The 15,233-nt window shown below is 39.8% G+C and overlaps 1 protein-coding gene across 1 annotated transcript in view; it reads left to right on the top strand.

The window, feature by feature from the left end:
- The first annotated feature begins 14,518 nt into the window (after positions 1–14,518).
- The window catches only part of LOC108295342 (mortality factor 4-like protein 1), a 33,932-nt gene continuing 33,217 nt past the window's right edge, over positions 14,519–15,233 (top strand). Inside the window, exon 1 of the mRNA XM_037734555.1 lies at positions 14,519–15,229. Within this exon, the coding sequence (XP_037590483.1) occupies positions 14,576–15,229 (654 nt within the window). The 5' untranslated portion in view covers positions 14,519–14,575. The remainder of the gene's footprint in view (positions 15,230–15,233) is intronic.

The following is a 15,233-nucleotide window of genomic DNA, read 5'->3' as shown; positions in this document are numbered from 1 at the left end:
ACCACAAAGATTCTTAAAGAAAAAATGAGACAGTTTACATAATTGTTTTGAGGTAATTCTGGCTTCAAGGATCAATAACAAGGGTGGTACCAGTTAGAGGCTGGACAGGCAGTTGCTGGGCAGCTGTCTTCACAGATTCTTATCGTGTAGGCTGTAATGGTCTTTGTGCAAGGTTGTGGCTTTGCAGTCTTTTGTGGTAGTTTCTGTTATCAGGTATCCATTCATAAGAACTCTCCCTTCATGGCCTTCCCAGGCTCTATTTGTCAGGGTTTTTAAAGCAAGTGACCCCATTTTGGTTCTGTCAACTTTCACACCAGCATCCTAAATGTTTGCAGCTTACACAGCTCACAGCCTTGCCCCAACCACCCAGAGAGGTCCAGTAAGAGCAGACAAGAGGAGCAGAAGCAGTGAGGGTCTGGGCAGAGGAAGGGGCAGAGCAGAGAGGAAGCCCTAGAGAGCGGGCGGCTGTACCTCTCATCAATCCAGCACCATCGGCAGGGCCAGTGTTACCTCTCTGTTCCTCAGCCTGTAAATGAGTGGGCTGAACATGGGTCGAGGACAGTGCAGAAGATGGAGGTGTCCTGGTCTCCCACTGGGTCCCCCATAGTAGAGACCCACCACGGCCAGGTGGGAGAGATGGAGGTGTCCTGGTCTCCCAGAAGATGGAGGTGTAGAGGCCCACCACAGCCAGGTGGGAGAAGCAGGGGGTTAGGACCTTCTGCTCGGCCTGGGTGGACAACAACTTCATCACAGCCGTGAACCAGGCATGACGCCATGATGATCCCTTTTTCTTTCTTCCAAGCTGCCGGAGATTACCACTTGATTCACAGGAATAAGCAGGGTTAGCCTAAAACGTAGGCATAAAGCTTAAAGAAAATTAATGAGACTAGGATTTAATGACAAATGTGTGATAAGCTTTGAAGCACAATTTCTCTATCCAGTCCTCATTTTTGATAAAAACAAATTATGATACGAATAATTTGTTTTTTATCAAAAATGAGGACTGCAGAGAGAAATTGTGCTTCAAAGCTTATCACATATTTGTCATTAAATCCTAGTCTCATTAATTGTTTTTAAGCTTTTTGCCTACATTTTAGACTAACTCTGCTTGATTATTTGCATAAAGTGCCACAAGAATGGTTATTTCTACATAGGCCTTTTGGATTGGCTTTGACGAAACTCTGTTCCACAAGGAATCTCAAATATGACCTTTAAAGCCAAGCCCAGCCATGGATTTGTATCCTCAAATACCTGTGAGTTGGGTGATCCTCTCCTCTTGAGGTCCCCAGATAAACTCAGAGCTCCCAGACCTGTTAGAAAGTGGCATTCTTCACTGACCACAGGTTAAGAACCATGTGTGGAGACTGTAGACAAGGTATGAGGCAAGTTCTCCCTAAGGGGATTTTATTGGCTCTGCATGCCAAGCTTGATTCCTTAAAAGGAAGCACACCCTTTCAGTCAAAGCCTCAGTAAAATAACCAGTTTTTCCAATTGTGTCCTATTGACAAAGAAAAATGGATTACCATTGCACTGATGCAAACAACTATATTGCAATAAGTTAAGAGTATTCACAGGTAGTCTCCAAATTCTAGAGGAACCTGCCAGAGAAAAATAAACATGCTCCAAATTTTGTTCACAGTAGTATACCTTACTCAATTACTAAAAGCCATAAATGGTTTGAAATAAGTTTCCTTGACTCTGAGAAACAAAATAAGAATCAGCAATATTCCAAGCAAAGGTTAAAAAGGTTGGCTTTAACTTTCTGAGTGTGGTCCATTTAGTTAACTCTTTTTTTGCTTGATCTTTGTGAACATGTCAGTTCTTTATGAGTCCCATACACTCGTTCTCTATTCCAATGTTACAATCTTCAAAGCTATTAAAAACATGCATTTGAGAACACCTGTTAAGTCCTTAATATAGCTTGATTATAAACCATCTTTTGAGAAGGAAAAAAGCAAGACAACAATTGTCTATGAATGACAAAATTCCAGGGTAGTTACAGTTAAAAACATGACTGACAAAGAAGTTTATTTATCTTCAGGGTTTATAACAACTTAATTATGATTGACAGTATACACATCAGAATTTTAGAAAGCTCATACAATTTTGGAATATATATTAGTATTATTCACCAAAATATAACATAAAGAAGATTGAGCATCATTTTGGAAATCTCATGTGACTAAACATGCCAAATAATCCTGTTTACCTCTTTTCTGAAGAGGCACTCTGAACCATCCAAAAAGCCAGGCATCAGGAAGGACAATTTCCAGATTGCCATAAATTATTTGGCCAAAATGATGACTCAGAAGGCAAAAACCTTTCATTAGCCTTTACTATGACATGAAAATCCCTTTCAAAGCCAAATTTACCCTTACTTTAGTTTGTGAATGTTAACTCCAATTAGTTTAAATGCAACTATATAAATCATCTGTCTAATCCCAACCAATTTGATCATGAGGTAAAATCTTGACAAACATTTTATAACCCTTTTACTAAAGGGCAGATTAGTGTCTCATAGTCTCATTGCTATGTTTTTATTTCAATGCTCAGATTTTTGGCCTTTGAACTTTGCAAAAAGTAACCTCATAGGTAAAACAAATGAGCCTTAATTAGGTTATGACTTAACTTTGAGTGTACAAAGTATTTTCAAAGGAGTGATAGACAGCTTTTTGTTGGAAATATATGCTGAGTGCCGCAAAGAAAAATTAGCAGTGAGACAAAGGATCTTTCAGTAATGCAATTTTTACTTCCTGGACGGCAGGAAGGGTATTCTGACTAGCTATCTTGCCATAAGAGTACAATAAACAAAGGAAAACACACAAATTTATACCTTGCACTTTTGAGGTTGTCCTTACTGCTATGTCTGATCTCTGTTAGCTGGAGCCAGACCTCACAATCTAAACAAAACCCACTTGGCTAACAACTTCAAACTTATCTAAACAGGTAAAAGCAATGGAGAGCTGGGACATGCCTGAGGACATGTCCAGCAGATGTCTTGGTTAAAGTACAAGGACATAGAATGTACTTCATGCCTGTAAGCATGGCATGTCTAACAGCTACATAGGATAGGGCTTAACAAAGTTATTAGCACACTTATTCTTTAACAAGAAAGGAGACTTTAAAAAGGAACTTTTCTACTTCCCACATTTTGAAGCTGCCATTGCAAAATTGTGACTGAGACAGTGAAAGAGATCCAACTCAAAACAACTTGATTTTTTTTCCAGCCCGCAAACAGTCCTTGCCCATCCCTGAGCATAGGCTGAACCAGCCTTGTGAGGAGCCTGGTTTACAGTTTTTAGTTTAAAGCAAAGGTGATAACAGCTCCTTCTTAAGATATACTTTCCTTTTGCCTGGGGAGGAGGACAAGAAACTAGCCATAAGATTAGAAACCATGGCTTAGGAGTCATGCAGCTGGAGGCTACAAGATTTTGACCCTCCCTAAACCGCTCTCAAGAACAGTGCTTAAGATATTTTGTAAACCCTGCCTTTGATGGGTCAGCTAGCACCACCCAGATTGACAAACTGCCTTATCTGATTTTGTGGCCCTCACCCAGGAACTGACTTAGTAAGAAGACAGCCACCATTGTCAAATGATGGAGACTAAAACAAAGTATTGCCATGCTGTTACAGGTCATATTCCCAGGGACATGAAACAAGATGGAGGCCTGAAGCCAAGTTTGTTACTGACTATTTTATTGGGTTGGCTTGAACAGCAAGCTTATGGCCCTTGCTAAAACATTTACCTGTAGAAAAATGGTCCTGGTTAACTTCCGGTCTTAAAATCCCCTTATTAGTTAAGCCTTAAAGGAATGTAGGAACCAAGTGAGTGCCCATTTTCTTGCCAATGGGACAATATCAAGACTGAAATTTGGCTACGGAAGACATCTTACTCCTAACTGCTAAAGGCAGAAACTTCCCATTCCCAGGAGAGGCCTAGAGCCTGATTTCTACCAGGTGGTTTAGAAACACCATGTGTTCACCAGGGAAACTGTAGAGAGAGAGACATTTATTGAGTTACTGCCTGCCACGATTCACGATCTTTTCTGACAGACCTGTTTCCCTGAACTGTAAAGATTCCTGCACATTAGACACACAGAGAGAGGGTAAAAAACTGCAGATAGAAAGAGAAAGAAAGTTTGGCAACAGGGTAGCTGGAAGAGAGCCTTGAGTTTAAAGAACCGATTTAAAGTTGAGGTCCACTCCATATGCACCAGTCTGTTGAGTGAATTTCATTTCCTAGCCCATGCACCAAAATGATACAGCTCCAATGAGTGGAGGAACACCAGGGCTCTTGTCTTGAGTCCAATTAGATAAAATGACACAGACACACATGGAATGGTTTTAAGGAGCGTAGAGTTTAGTAAGCAAGAAAGAAGGAAGAAAGCAGAAGGAAGACACCCGCCTCCATACAGAGACAGAGGGAGGGGGATTCCAAAGTCGGAACAGGAGACCCCAAGTGGGACAGAAACCACCCAGGTATATGTAGAGGCTGGAGGGAGGAGGTGATGTCTGATTTGCATAGGACTCAAGGAATTGGTTGGCCAGGCATGTCATTCACATAGCCTGTGAGAAAACTGGTCCTCCCACCCTAGCCTTTTATTAGGCAAATGCAGGATGCCAGGATGTCCTACACACGTGGGGAGATGTGGGCGTGGCCATGCTGCCAGGCACATGTGGGGCAAGGGCAAGAGGGCCGTGGGATCACCAGGTTTGGGTGAACCCAGTTTCTAATGGCCAGCATTTGCGTATCAGTTGCTGGCCCAGTTCTAAGAGCCAGGGCTTTCCAGATAGAAAAGAAAAATTTCTGGAACTGCATTAAAAAACGAAAGCTTTGCAAAGACTTCTTTTCCTCTCTATCTGCCTAAAATAATAACTCCTACCACACCATCAGCCTTCCATAACTTTTCTCTAAGACAGCCCCACACTCCTCTTCCTTTCTGTAGCTCAGGATGCATAAGCTTCAATCATCTGACCCATCTTTGGGTCTCATGTTTTGTAAATCTCCCAAGTGTATATAATTAAACATGTCTTTTCTGTTAATCTGTCTTATGTCAATTTAATTTGAAGCCCAGACAAAGAATCTAGGAAGGTGGAGGGAAGCCACTTTTTTCTCCCCTGCAACCCTCACCTCACTCATGGAGGCAGTGAGGGAACAGGATGCCTACTGAGTGTCACAGTGAGAATCTGCCTACACTCAAGGTTTTGTTAATGCATGACTAACAGGAAGTGCAGTGCAGTCAGTTATTCTGTGGACCTTGTCACCAGTTGATGGCCTATACTTTTAGGTACTCAGTCATTGGTTATTCACTGTTCATTCAACAAATACTTGCTGAACACTGTGGAAAGAAATGAGGACCAACCAAATGAGAAAATCAAAGGCTATTTATCCAGAGTTCATTGTAGTAAAGGAGTCAGCCACTGCCACTTGTACTTTGTCAGAGAAGAGGAAAAGCTTTCAAGTGTAAAAAGAAGCCTCAGGTGTGCTCTGATGAGAGGCTGTGGCTGTGGGGGTGCTGGAGGTGGCCTAACTAGGAGCAATGTGTCTCACCATGTTATGGGATCTCTGTGGTGTCGATAGGTAATGGTGCCTTCACAGGAGTTGTCTTGCATCTAGGAATAATGAGGTACACAGACAAGTGAAGGGTGAAGAAGAGTTGCATTTAGTGTTAGAACACCTCAAGAGGAGTGGGTAGCTCCTCTCTGTAAGCAGGTCATCCAGTCAAGTGTTCAGCTCTTAGCAGAGAAGAGGCCCTGGATAAGGTGACTCAGAGGATGCCCTGGAGAGGGTGGCTCCTCTCCTCTCCATAGGGACGATGTCTCTGCATGTCTCTGAAGCTCTCAGCAAAGAGGATACTCCTCTCTGCAGCCAAGGATATTCCTTTCTGAAGCCGACCTCGATTATCGGTCCCATTGTCTCACTGCCCTCTTCGTTCTCTGGCCATCCTCTACTCTGCTCTGGCTGAGCCCAGGGCTTTTAAGGATCTCAGAGGGGGAAAAGTGTATGCTGACTGGCCCATGGGTAGCCATGCAGGGACCAGAAAAGGCACCACGAATCTCTGCTGTGGTCCACTGGACTGACAGCCCAGGCCCCCAGCCTTCAGATGCTCCCTGGCCTGAAGGTGGGGTCTTTCTGGGGACATGCCTCCTTCCACCCGGGACTCTGTCTGCCTTCTGCTGCTATTCATGACCTTGGGGCTTGGCCCCAACCCGCTCTGAGATCAGAGAAGACACTGGGAGTGGAGAAGCCAAGCAGACACTCCTGAACCTGTAGAGATGGGGTGGTCCTTCCTAGAGCTCCTAAGGGTGCAGGTTGCAGAGACATCCAGCTCCTGCACCTAGGAGGGTGGCTGCAGCCACACCCACACTGGAAAGACAGATCCTGACTGCTCCTGGCCCTCCCCAAAGAGCACAGGGATGGCATTTGGAAGGGAAGCTAAACATCATCTTCATCATCATTCCAGCAACTGTGTCACAAGGTACTGTTTCTTTAAGACCTCCTTCTCCTAAGCTCTTTGTCCAGGTCCAGCACTCATGACCATAAAAGTTGATACTTATCTAGTACTTACTGTGGGGCCTGCACTAAGTGCCTGTCATACACTAACTCACTTTACCTCCACAACCCATAAAGTACTATCATTATCCCCATCTTATGATGAGGTGACTAAAAGGCACAGAGAGGTTCATGACTTTCCCCTATAGCTGGGACTATAGGCGTGTGCCATCACGCCCAGCTAATTTTTGTATTTTTAGTAGAGACAGGGTTTCACCATGTTGGTAAGGCTGGTCTTGAATTCCTGGCCTTACGTGATCCACTCGCCTCAGCTTCCCAAAGTGCTGGGATTACAGGCATGAGCCACCACGCCTGGTCCAAAATTAAATTTTTTAAATGATGGATATTATAATATAGAAATGCTACACTCTGCAAAAAAAAAAAAAAAAAAAAAATCAATGTCATGCATACATTCAGCCATATGCAGAGCCAAGCCTGTATGAGGTTGGTATTATCATTCCCATTTTGGATATAAAGAATCTTAAGACTCATATCCAAAATGGGATATCATTCCCATGCCGTGTTCTTAATCACTGACAGGGTTTGAAACACTTCTCAGTTGCTACACTTCCTGCCTTCCAAACAGTTATTCTTTTCTTCCACATACTGCAGTGCAATGAATGGCACAATCTCGGCTTACTGCAACCTTATGAGAAAGTTAACCATATGAGAAAGTTATTTCAATATTCAGGCAATTTTTCCTAAAGAGAAACAAATGATCTATCTATATATATATTTTTGTCCAAGTATGTATCACAGACAGTGTATAAAAAGTAGGCTGGGCGCGGTGGCTCACTCCCAGCACTTTGGGAGGCCGAGGCAAGTGGATGGCCTGAAGTCAGGAGTTTGAGACCAGCCTGGCCAACATAGTTAAACCCTGTCTCTACTAAAAGTACAAAAAATTAGCCCAGTGTGATGGCAGGCACCTGTAATTTCAGCTACTTGGAGGCTGAGGCAGAGAATCACTTGAACCCTGGAGGCCCTGGAGGCGGAGGTTACAGTGAGCTGAGATCACACCACTGCACTCCAGTCTGGTGACAGAACGGGCTCCATCTCAAAAAAAAAAAAAAAAAGGTAGATACTCTATGTAAATGATACTGATTTTTAATACTGGCACATATGTTAACATTTAAATAACAATCCATATAATGCTTATATGCATAACATGTACTAGCACTATGATATTAAGACAGTTACAATTTTATCAAAGTAATAACTAGGATTACTACATGAACTATAATTCTTTTTGTCAATTCAATCAGGCTTCAAAATTTCAAAAGAAGTTTAATTTGCTTCCTTGATTGATTTATTCATTATTTATACCTTGTCTATTAAAAAAAAGATTTAATGCAACTCTCACACACACAAAAGAGACCCATAGAGTCATTAAAGCAAGGATGAAAGAACAATTGTCATGCAATAAAAAGGACCAGAGAGTTATGCCAAAACCTTAGATTAAAGAAAATTACTGTGATCAGGCATGCTTTAGCTGTGAGCTTCTAGATATCAAAACAAAAACAAATGAGCACATAAAAATATAGTTCTCTAAAATAAAAAGAATACTAAATTTTTTTTAGAAAAGTCACGTTTGTACAGTGAAATTTAAAATATTTTGACTTGTATGTGGAAAGAGGTAGGAATCAAGATTAATATTTTTTCTTTATGAATATTCAATGAACCCAGCACCATTTTCAGAATATACCCACTTCAGGCCCGGCATGGTAGCTCACACCTGTAACCCCAGCACTTTGGGAGGCTGAGGTGGGAGGATCACTTGAGGCCAGGAATTCGAAACCAGCCTGGCCAACATGGTGAGACCTCATCTCGACTAAAAATACAAAAATTAGCTGGGCACGGTGGCACATGCCTGTAATCCCAGCTACTCAGGAGGTTGAGGCAGAGGAATTGCTTGAACCCAGAGGGTGGAGGTTACAGTGAGCCGGGATCATGCCACTGCACTCCAGTCTGGGAGACAGAGTGAAACCATGTCTCAAAAAAAAAAAAAAAAAAGAATATATCCACTTTTCATATGCCCACTGCACTGCAGGGTTCTCTCTGCCGTAAGTCAATTGATCTATGTCAGTAGGTCACTTTCTGAACTTTTTATTATGTTTCAGTGTTCTATTTATTCATGTTTGAACCAATAACATATTTTCTCAATTATTCTAGCATTATATAGCATTGAAAGTTCACCAGCTCTGTTCTTATTCTTCAAGATTTCTTGGCTTTTCTTGAATCTTTTCTTTTTAAACATTTTAGAGTCAACTTATTGATTCAAAATGCTGTAGGGATCTTAATTATGAGTAAGTTAGAACTATATATCACTCCCAGTTATGGCAATGGTATATGCCTCCAGTTCTTTAGGTCTTCTTTAGTTTTTCTCAATATTTTGAGTTTTAATTAGATGCATTATATTTGTATTTTGAGGTTTTAATTAGATGCATTATATTTATATTAATTAGATGCATCTAATTTGTCTTTTATATTTCATAGGTCTCTAATGTGATTGTAAATGATATATTTTAAAAATCCATTTTTCTGCTTGTTTCTCATATACAGAAATACAATTACTCTGTTTATTGATATAGTACCCAGTGACCTTGCTAAAGTTACTTATTAATTCAAATAGTGTGTAGCTTCTTTTAGATTCCCTAGATAAATAATCATGTCATCTAGGAATAATAGCAGTTTTACATCTTTATTTCCAGTAAGTCTTTCTCTTAACTGATTGCCCTGGAGGACAGGGCCTCCAGAGCAATATTGAAAAGACAGGGCGATAGCAGCATCCTTGGCTTCTTTTCCTGATCTCAGGGGATACTTTCAGCATTTTATCACCAAGTGTGATGTTTGCTATATGTACACTTATAGACTGTCTTTAAGAAATCAGATTTAAGAAGTTATCTTATTTCCTCATTTGCTAAAAAAAAAAAAAAGTGTGTATATGTGTGGGTGTGTTTTACTATAAAAAGTTGAATTTTATCACATACTTGTTTGCATCTATTAATATGATCATATAGTTTCGCCCTTTTTTCTCTAATAACATGGTGCACAACACTGATTAGTTTTCAGTTGCAAAACCATGTTTAAATTCCTGTTATAAATCCTCCTGGAAAAGGCATATTATTCTTTATCTTAATTGCTATATAGATACTAGATTTAAATGTGAAAGATAAGACAATAAGGGTTTTAGAAAAAAAGTGAATATATTCTTGGTCTTGAGTGGGCAAAGGATTCTCAATAGGGCTCAAAAAGGTTTAACACAAAGATAAAAATTGATACAGTCAACCATATTAAAATTGAGGACCTCTTCACTGAAAGACATTACTGACAGAGTGTAACTGTATGTCACAGTGTGGGAGAAAATATTTGTAATACGTATATCTTTAAAAAAATGATATTCAGAGTGTAGAAAGAAATTTTACAGACAAATAATAAAAAGCAGAATATCTATATTAAGAATAGTCACATTACTGGAATAAGAATTTCACAAAAGAGAAAATCCAAATGACAATAAACACAGGAAAATGAAATGGATGTCATTATTTTTAGAATAGTACAAATTAAAAAATCACAATGAGATAATGTTATACACACACCCCAGGATGGCTAAAATGAAGAATACGCACAAAATCTGATGTTTTCAAGGACAGAGCAACTGGAGTATTGCTTATAAAAGTAAACATTTATGCAAACACTTTTGGAAATCTCAGAGTACCTTACTAAATGTGAATGTCTGCATGCCACATGATGCAGAACTTGTACTATTCCTGCATAGAAACATACAGTGTACTTACAAAGTCTTTGTAAAGAAATATTCAAAGCAGCATTATGCATACAAGCCAAAAACTGAAACCTACTCCAATAGCTACTACAGTAGCCAGCTGCCATGTCATGAAAAGGGCCATGAAGATGGTCTCTGAACAATATGATGAACTGTTGTTTGATGATAGTTTCTTAAAAGTACATATCGACTTTACATGTTACCATTTCTTATACTGATTTTTGATTTAAAAAAATTAAACAAAAAATAGTAAATTATTGTGCCCTGAAGGCAATTCTCTAGGAAATTAATGAGGTCTCAGTATATAGTTTTCTAACAATCAGATTTAATTCTGAGATAGGATTAGCAGTGTTTCTCTAACTTTAATAATCATAAACCTGCCTAGGAGATCAACATAAAATGAAAATAACACTGCCTGTACTCCCAAAGAATCTAATTCAGCAGGACCGATGAAGGGCCAATGATTTGTATTTTTAACAGATATTCCAGTGACAACACTTTGTAAAATACTGAAATAAAACTGTACAGATGTTTATTGCAAGTTCTAATATGTAAGCATGTTTCTTAATTCAAAGCAGAAGTTTATCTGCACATACATAAGATATTTGGTACTTTCTTTTTTAACTTATCTCAAAATGGGAGTAAACAAAATATAAAGCTTGAATACGGATGCTCATATTTTGAATACCTTTGGAAAATAAGATATGAACTAAAAAGAATCACATATAGTTTACTGACTCTAAAATAAAACTTCTGTAAGCAGAGGGTTGGGTTACATCTATAAAAGTTGTACAATCAAATTTCACTCTAATGTGAACATCTCCTCTCTACACATGCACACACTTAAATGCAGTCCAAATACGCAACTTTGGATCCTCAATGAACGATAAACAAATTAAACAAAGTAAAAAACAAAAAACAAATTTCAGTAAGATTGCTTTGGTTTCTTAGGACTTTATGTTGTATCTTTCACTACAGCTCACAAATCTTCATTTGGCTATGGAAGTGATCATGGCATGGAAGACATGATCCTGACTTGGAGGAAAGAATAAGCAAAGCTCTCAAAGGACAAATGTCCAGATAACCTGTTTTCATGCAAATGTACTCATAAACAAAGCAAGGCAAAATGAATTCTGAAGACATAAGATACTGCTGGAAATAACACACAACAGTAATAAACCATGGGTAGCTACAGGAGCAGGCATACCACTTACTTTACCAAATGGGATTTATCTTTCCTCTGTAGTCTCCTCCTAATAATAGGACCCCCAAAGTGAAGTCTGTCTAGATTTATAAAGTAAGTAAAAATGGGGAGATTCCAGATCTTTATGCATACCAGAAGCTCTGTCATCATGCAACAGCTTGCTGGGCAAAGGATGTGGCTACCTCTGTTTTCTGTACATTAGCCAGGCCTGTTGGTGCTCTTTAAATTCTTAATGACGATGACAACACTGCAACTGATGGAGGATTAGAAATGCAGCTATCCCAGGTACGAAATGAGAGGCCAGATTTTGAGCCCCCTATTGCTAAGCCTATGGATATTTTATCAGAACAGCCACATAAAGAAATGCATAAACATGCTTATTAACATTCTCACCCAAATTTCTCTTCCGTAGTATAACTAGTTGGCTGCAGTAAGGCAAGTGATTTCTCCTCCTCTGGGCAGTGACCTTTGGAATAATTAGCAACCTGAGAAAATAACCATAAGGTGGTACCTCAGAGTGCTAAAGAATAACGAGGATGGGCCGGGCATGGTGGCTCACACCTGTAATCCTAGCACTTTGGGAGGCCAAGGTGGGTGGATCATAAGGCTGAGAGATCAAGACCATGCTGGCCAACATGATGAAACCCTGTCTCTACTAAAAATACAAAACTTAGTCAGGCGTGGTGGCATGAGCCTGTAGTCCCAGCTACTCAGGAGGCTGAGGCAGGAGAATCGCTTAAACCCAGGAAGTGAAGGTTGCAGTGAGCTGAGATCGAGCCACTGCACTCCAGCCTGGGCGACAGAGTGAGACTGTCTCAAAGAGAGAAAGAAAGAAAGAAAGAAAAGGATAACAAAGATGCCGGCATGCTGCAGAAGTGAAGTAGGAAATGTGTACATAAACATACACATATAAATACATATATATCAATATATGCATGCATATACATACATATATAAACACATACATGAAAGAAAGCAAGAAGAAATACTTTGGGAACATGCTATTTTAGAAATCAAGGCTCCATTAAATAGGGAAACTACATCTGTATCAAGCCAAATGTTGCAGAAATGTATTAACCAGTACAGAACATCAATATGGAGTTGTATAGTTATGTTTCTTAAATGCTAATAGATAACTTCATGGAGGGTTAGAGCTTATTCAAAAACCTCTCATCTCACTTTTGACCTATGATTCTTACCATGAGTGAGTTGGTGTAATCCAATATAGGAGGGGACCTCAGTATTGCCCCTTTTAATCTGGAAAAGCAATTGGGGTTGATTGACTGTAAAACAGACCCCAATTCTGTACCCAGCCAGTATTCTTTCTTTTTGCAATGTGGCTTTCAACTCCTGCCTTGAAGTGGTGGAGCTTATTTTCTCAACACTTGAATCTGGGCTAGGTGTGTAACTTGCTTTGGCCGAAAGACTGCAGCAAGAGGTGATGATGTGACAGTTCTGAGACCAGCCAGCCACATCTTGAACCAGCAAGACACAGCTGATGTGTCAGTTGACCACAGACATATGAGAGTCCAGAGTCTGGCCTAGACCAGCACAGCTGCCCAGTTTATTCATTGATTCATAAGAAATAATAAATAGTTTTTGTTTTATGTCATTAAATTTGGGGATAATGTGTGACACAGCAATAGCTCCACAGTTTTGCTCAACATTATGCTGACTATATTCCCTACTTAAGTAAAGGATATTTTTGGGTCTTAGATTATAGCCATCATTATCATTTTCGCTATCTCATGTGAGGAGCAGTTCTTAGTACTCCATGCAATTACTATAATTCGTGGCTTTAGGAATCCATATTTCTGGTATAGCATTTTACCTAAATGAAAGGTCTGGTTCTAACTATGGAGACATTAGTTTCTTGTCATTAACCCTTTGCATTAAAAAAGATACCTCAAAGGAGCAGCAAGCAGCTACCACACAAGGCAGTGGGAAGATAAAAAGTGATCTAGTCATGGAATTTGGATGAAAAGTGCATTGCAGCTGGGTGCGATGGCTCACGCCAGCACTTTGGGAGGCCGAGGCGGGTGGATTTCTGGAGGTCAGGAGTACAAGCCCAGCCTGACCAATATGGTGAAACCCAGTCTCTACTAAAAATACAAAAATTAGCCAGACATGGTGGTGTGTTCCTGTAATCCCATGTACTCAGGAGGCTGAGGCAGGAGACTCTCTTGAACCCAGGAGGCAGAGATTGCAGTAAACCGAGATCGTGCCATTGCACTCCAGCCTGGGCAATAGTGCAAGACTCTGTCTTAAATAAATAAATAAAATACTACTTTGCATACAGATTATAGAATGCTTTGCCTTGGAGACCATTTTCATGTGCTGTATGCCAGGATCAAGAGAAAACAGGCAAAGCTGACCGGCAGACTCTTTATTTCAAGTTCCAGAATTCCAAGAAGAAACGATAATTTCCCCTAAAGCATGTTTTACAAAGAAAGAAAACCAGTAAACATTTGGGGATAGATTTTCATGCATCTACAATGAGAGAAATACTCCTTGGAAGACATAGAAATTATAATTTCCCCCAAAATTGGTAGTATAAATAACTATAAGAATTTGCATAATCATGCTAAGTAATATAGTATAGTTTACTGAATTATGTTTCTTTTTAAGGTTTTGGAAAATGATATCCGGATACTTCAAAAAACAATTGGTATAGTAATAGTTACTGGTTGTTGATGATGTACCTTGTGAAGATTTTTTAATATTGTAACCCTGGTGTGTACAACAATCCATCAATATAGGCATTATTGTTATTCTGATTCAAAAGATGAGGAATGTGAAAGAAAAATAATACATAATTCACCAGAGGTCACATTTGAATACATTAATGATATAAATAGTTTTCATCTGAACAATTTTAATGCTTTTTTTTGCTTCTTTTCACATGTATTATTATTTGTTTTTGTTGCTGGCTCTGTGAACACATCAGATCCAGAATTACTTAAGAATCAAAACAGAGAGAGTAGGGGGCTGTAGTCGGGGGTGGTGGGAGAAGGAGGAGGCGGCGAATCACTTACAAATGGCGCCGAAGCAGGACCCGAAGCCTAAATTCCAGGAGGGTGAGCGAGTGCTGTGCTTTCATGGGCCTCTTCTGTATGAAGCAAAGTGTGTAAAGGTTGCCATAAAGGACAAACAAGTGAAATACTTCATACATTACAGTGGTTGGAATAAAAATTGGGATGAGTGGGTTCCGGAGAGCCGAGTACTCAAATATGTGGACACCAATTTGCAGAAACAGCGAGAACTTCAAAAAGCCAATCAGGAGCAGTATGCAGAAGGGAAGATGAGAGGGGTTGCCCCAGGAAAGAATACATCTGGTCTGCAACAGAAAAATGTTGAAGTGAAAACAAAAAAGAACAAACAGAAAACACCTGGAAATGGAGATGGTGGCAGTACCAGTGAGACCCCTCAGCCTCCTCGGAAGAAAAGGGCCCGGGTAGATCCTACTGTTGAAAATGAGGAAACATTCATGAACAGAGTTGAAGTTAAAGTAAAGATTCCTGAAGAACTAAAACCGTGGCTTGTTGATGACTGGGACTTAATTACCAGGCAAAAGCAGCTCTTTTATCTTCCTGCCAAGAAGAATGTGGATTCCATTCTTGAGGATTATGCAAATTACAAGAAATCTCGTGGAAACACAGATAATAAGGAGTATGCGGTTAATGAAGTTGTGGCAG

This window comes from Cebus imitator, unplaced genomic scaffold (genome assembly GCF_001604975.1).
Source record: "Cebus imitator isolate Cc_AM_T3 unplaced genomic scaffold, Cebus_imitator-1.0 Scaffold634, whole genome shotgun sequence".
NCBI lineage: Eukaryota > Metazoa > Chordata > Mammalia > Primates > Cebidae > Cebus > Cebus imitator.
Note: the sequence above shows the minus strand (reverse complement) of the source record. Positions and strands in the feature narration are given on the sequence as shown.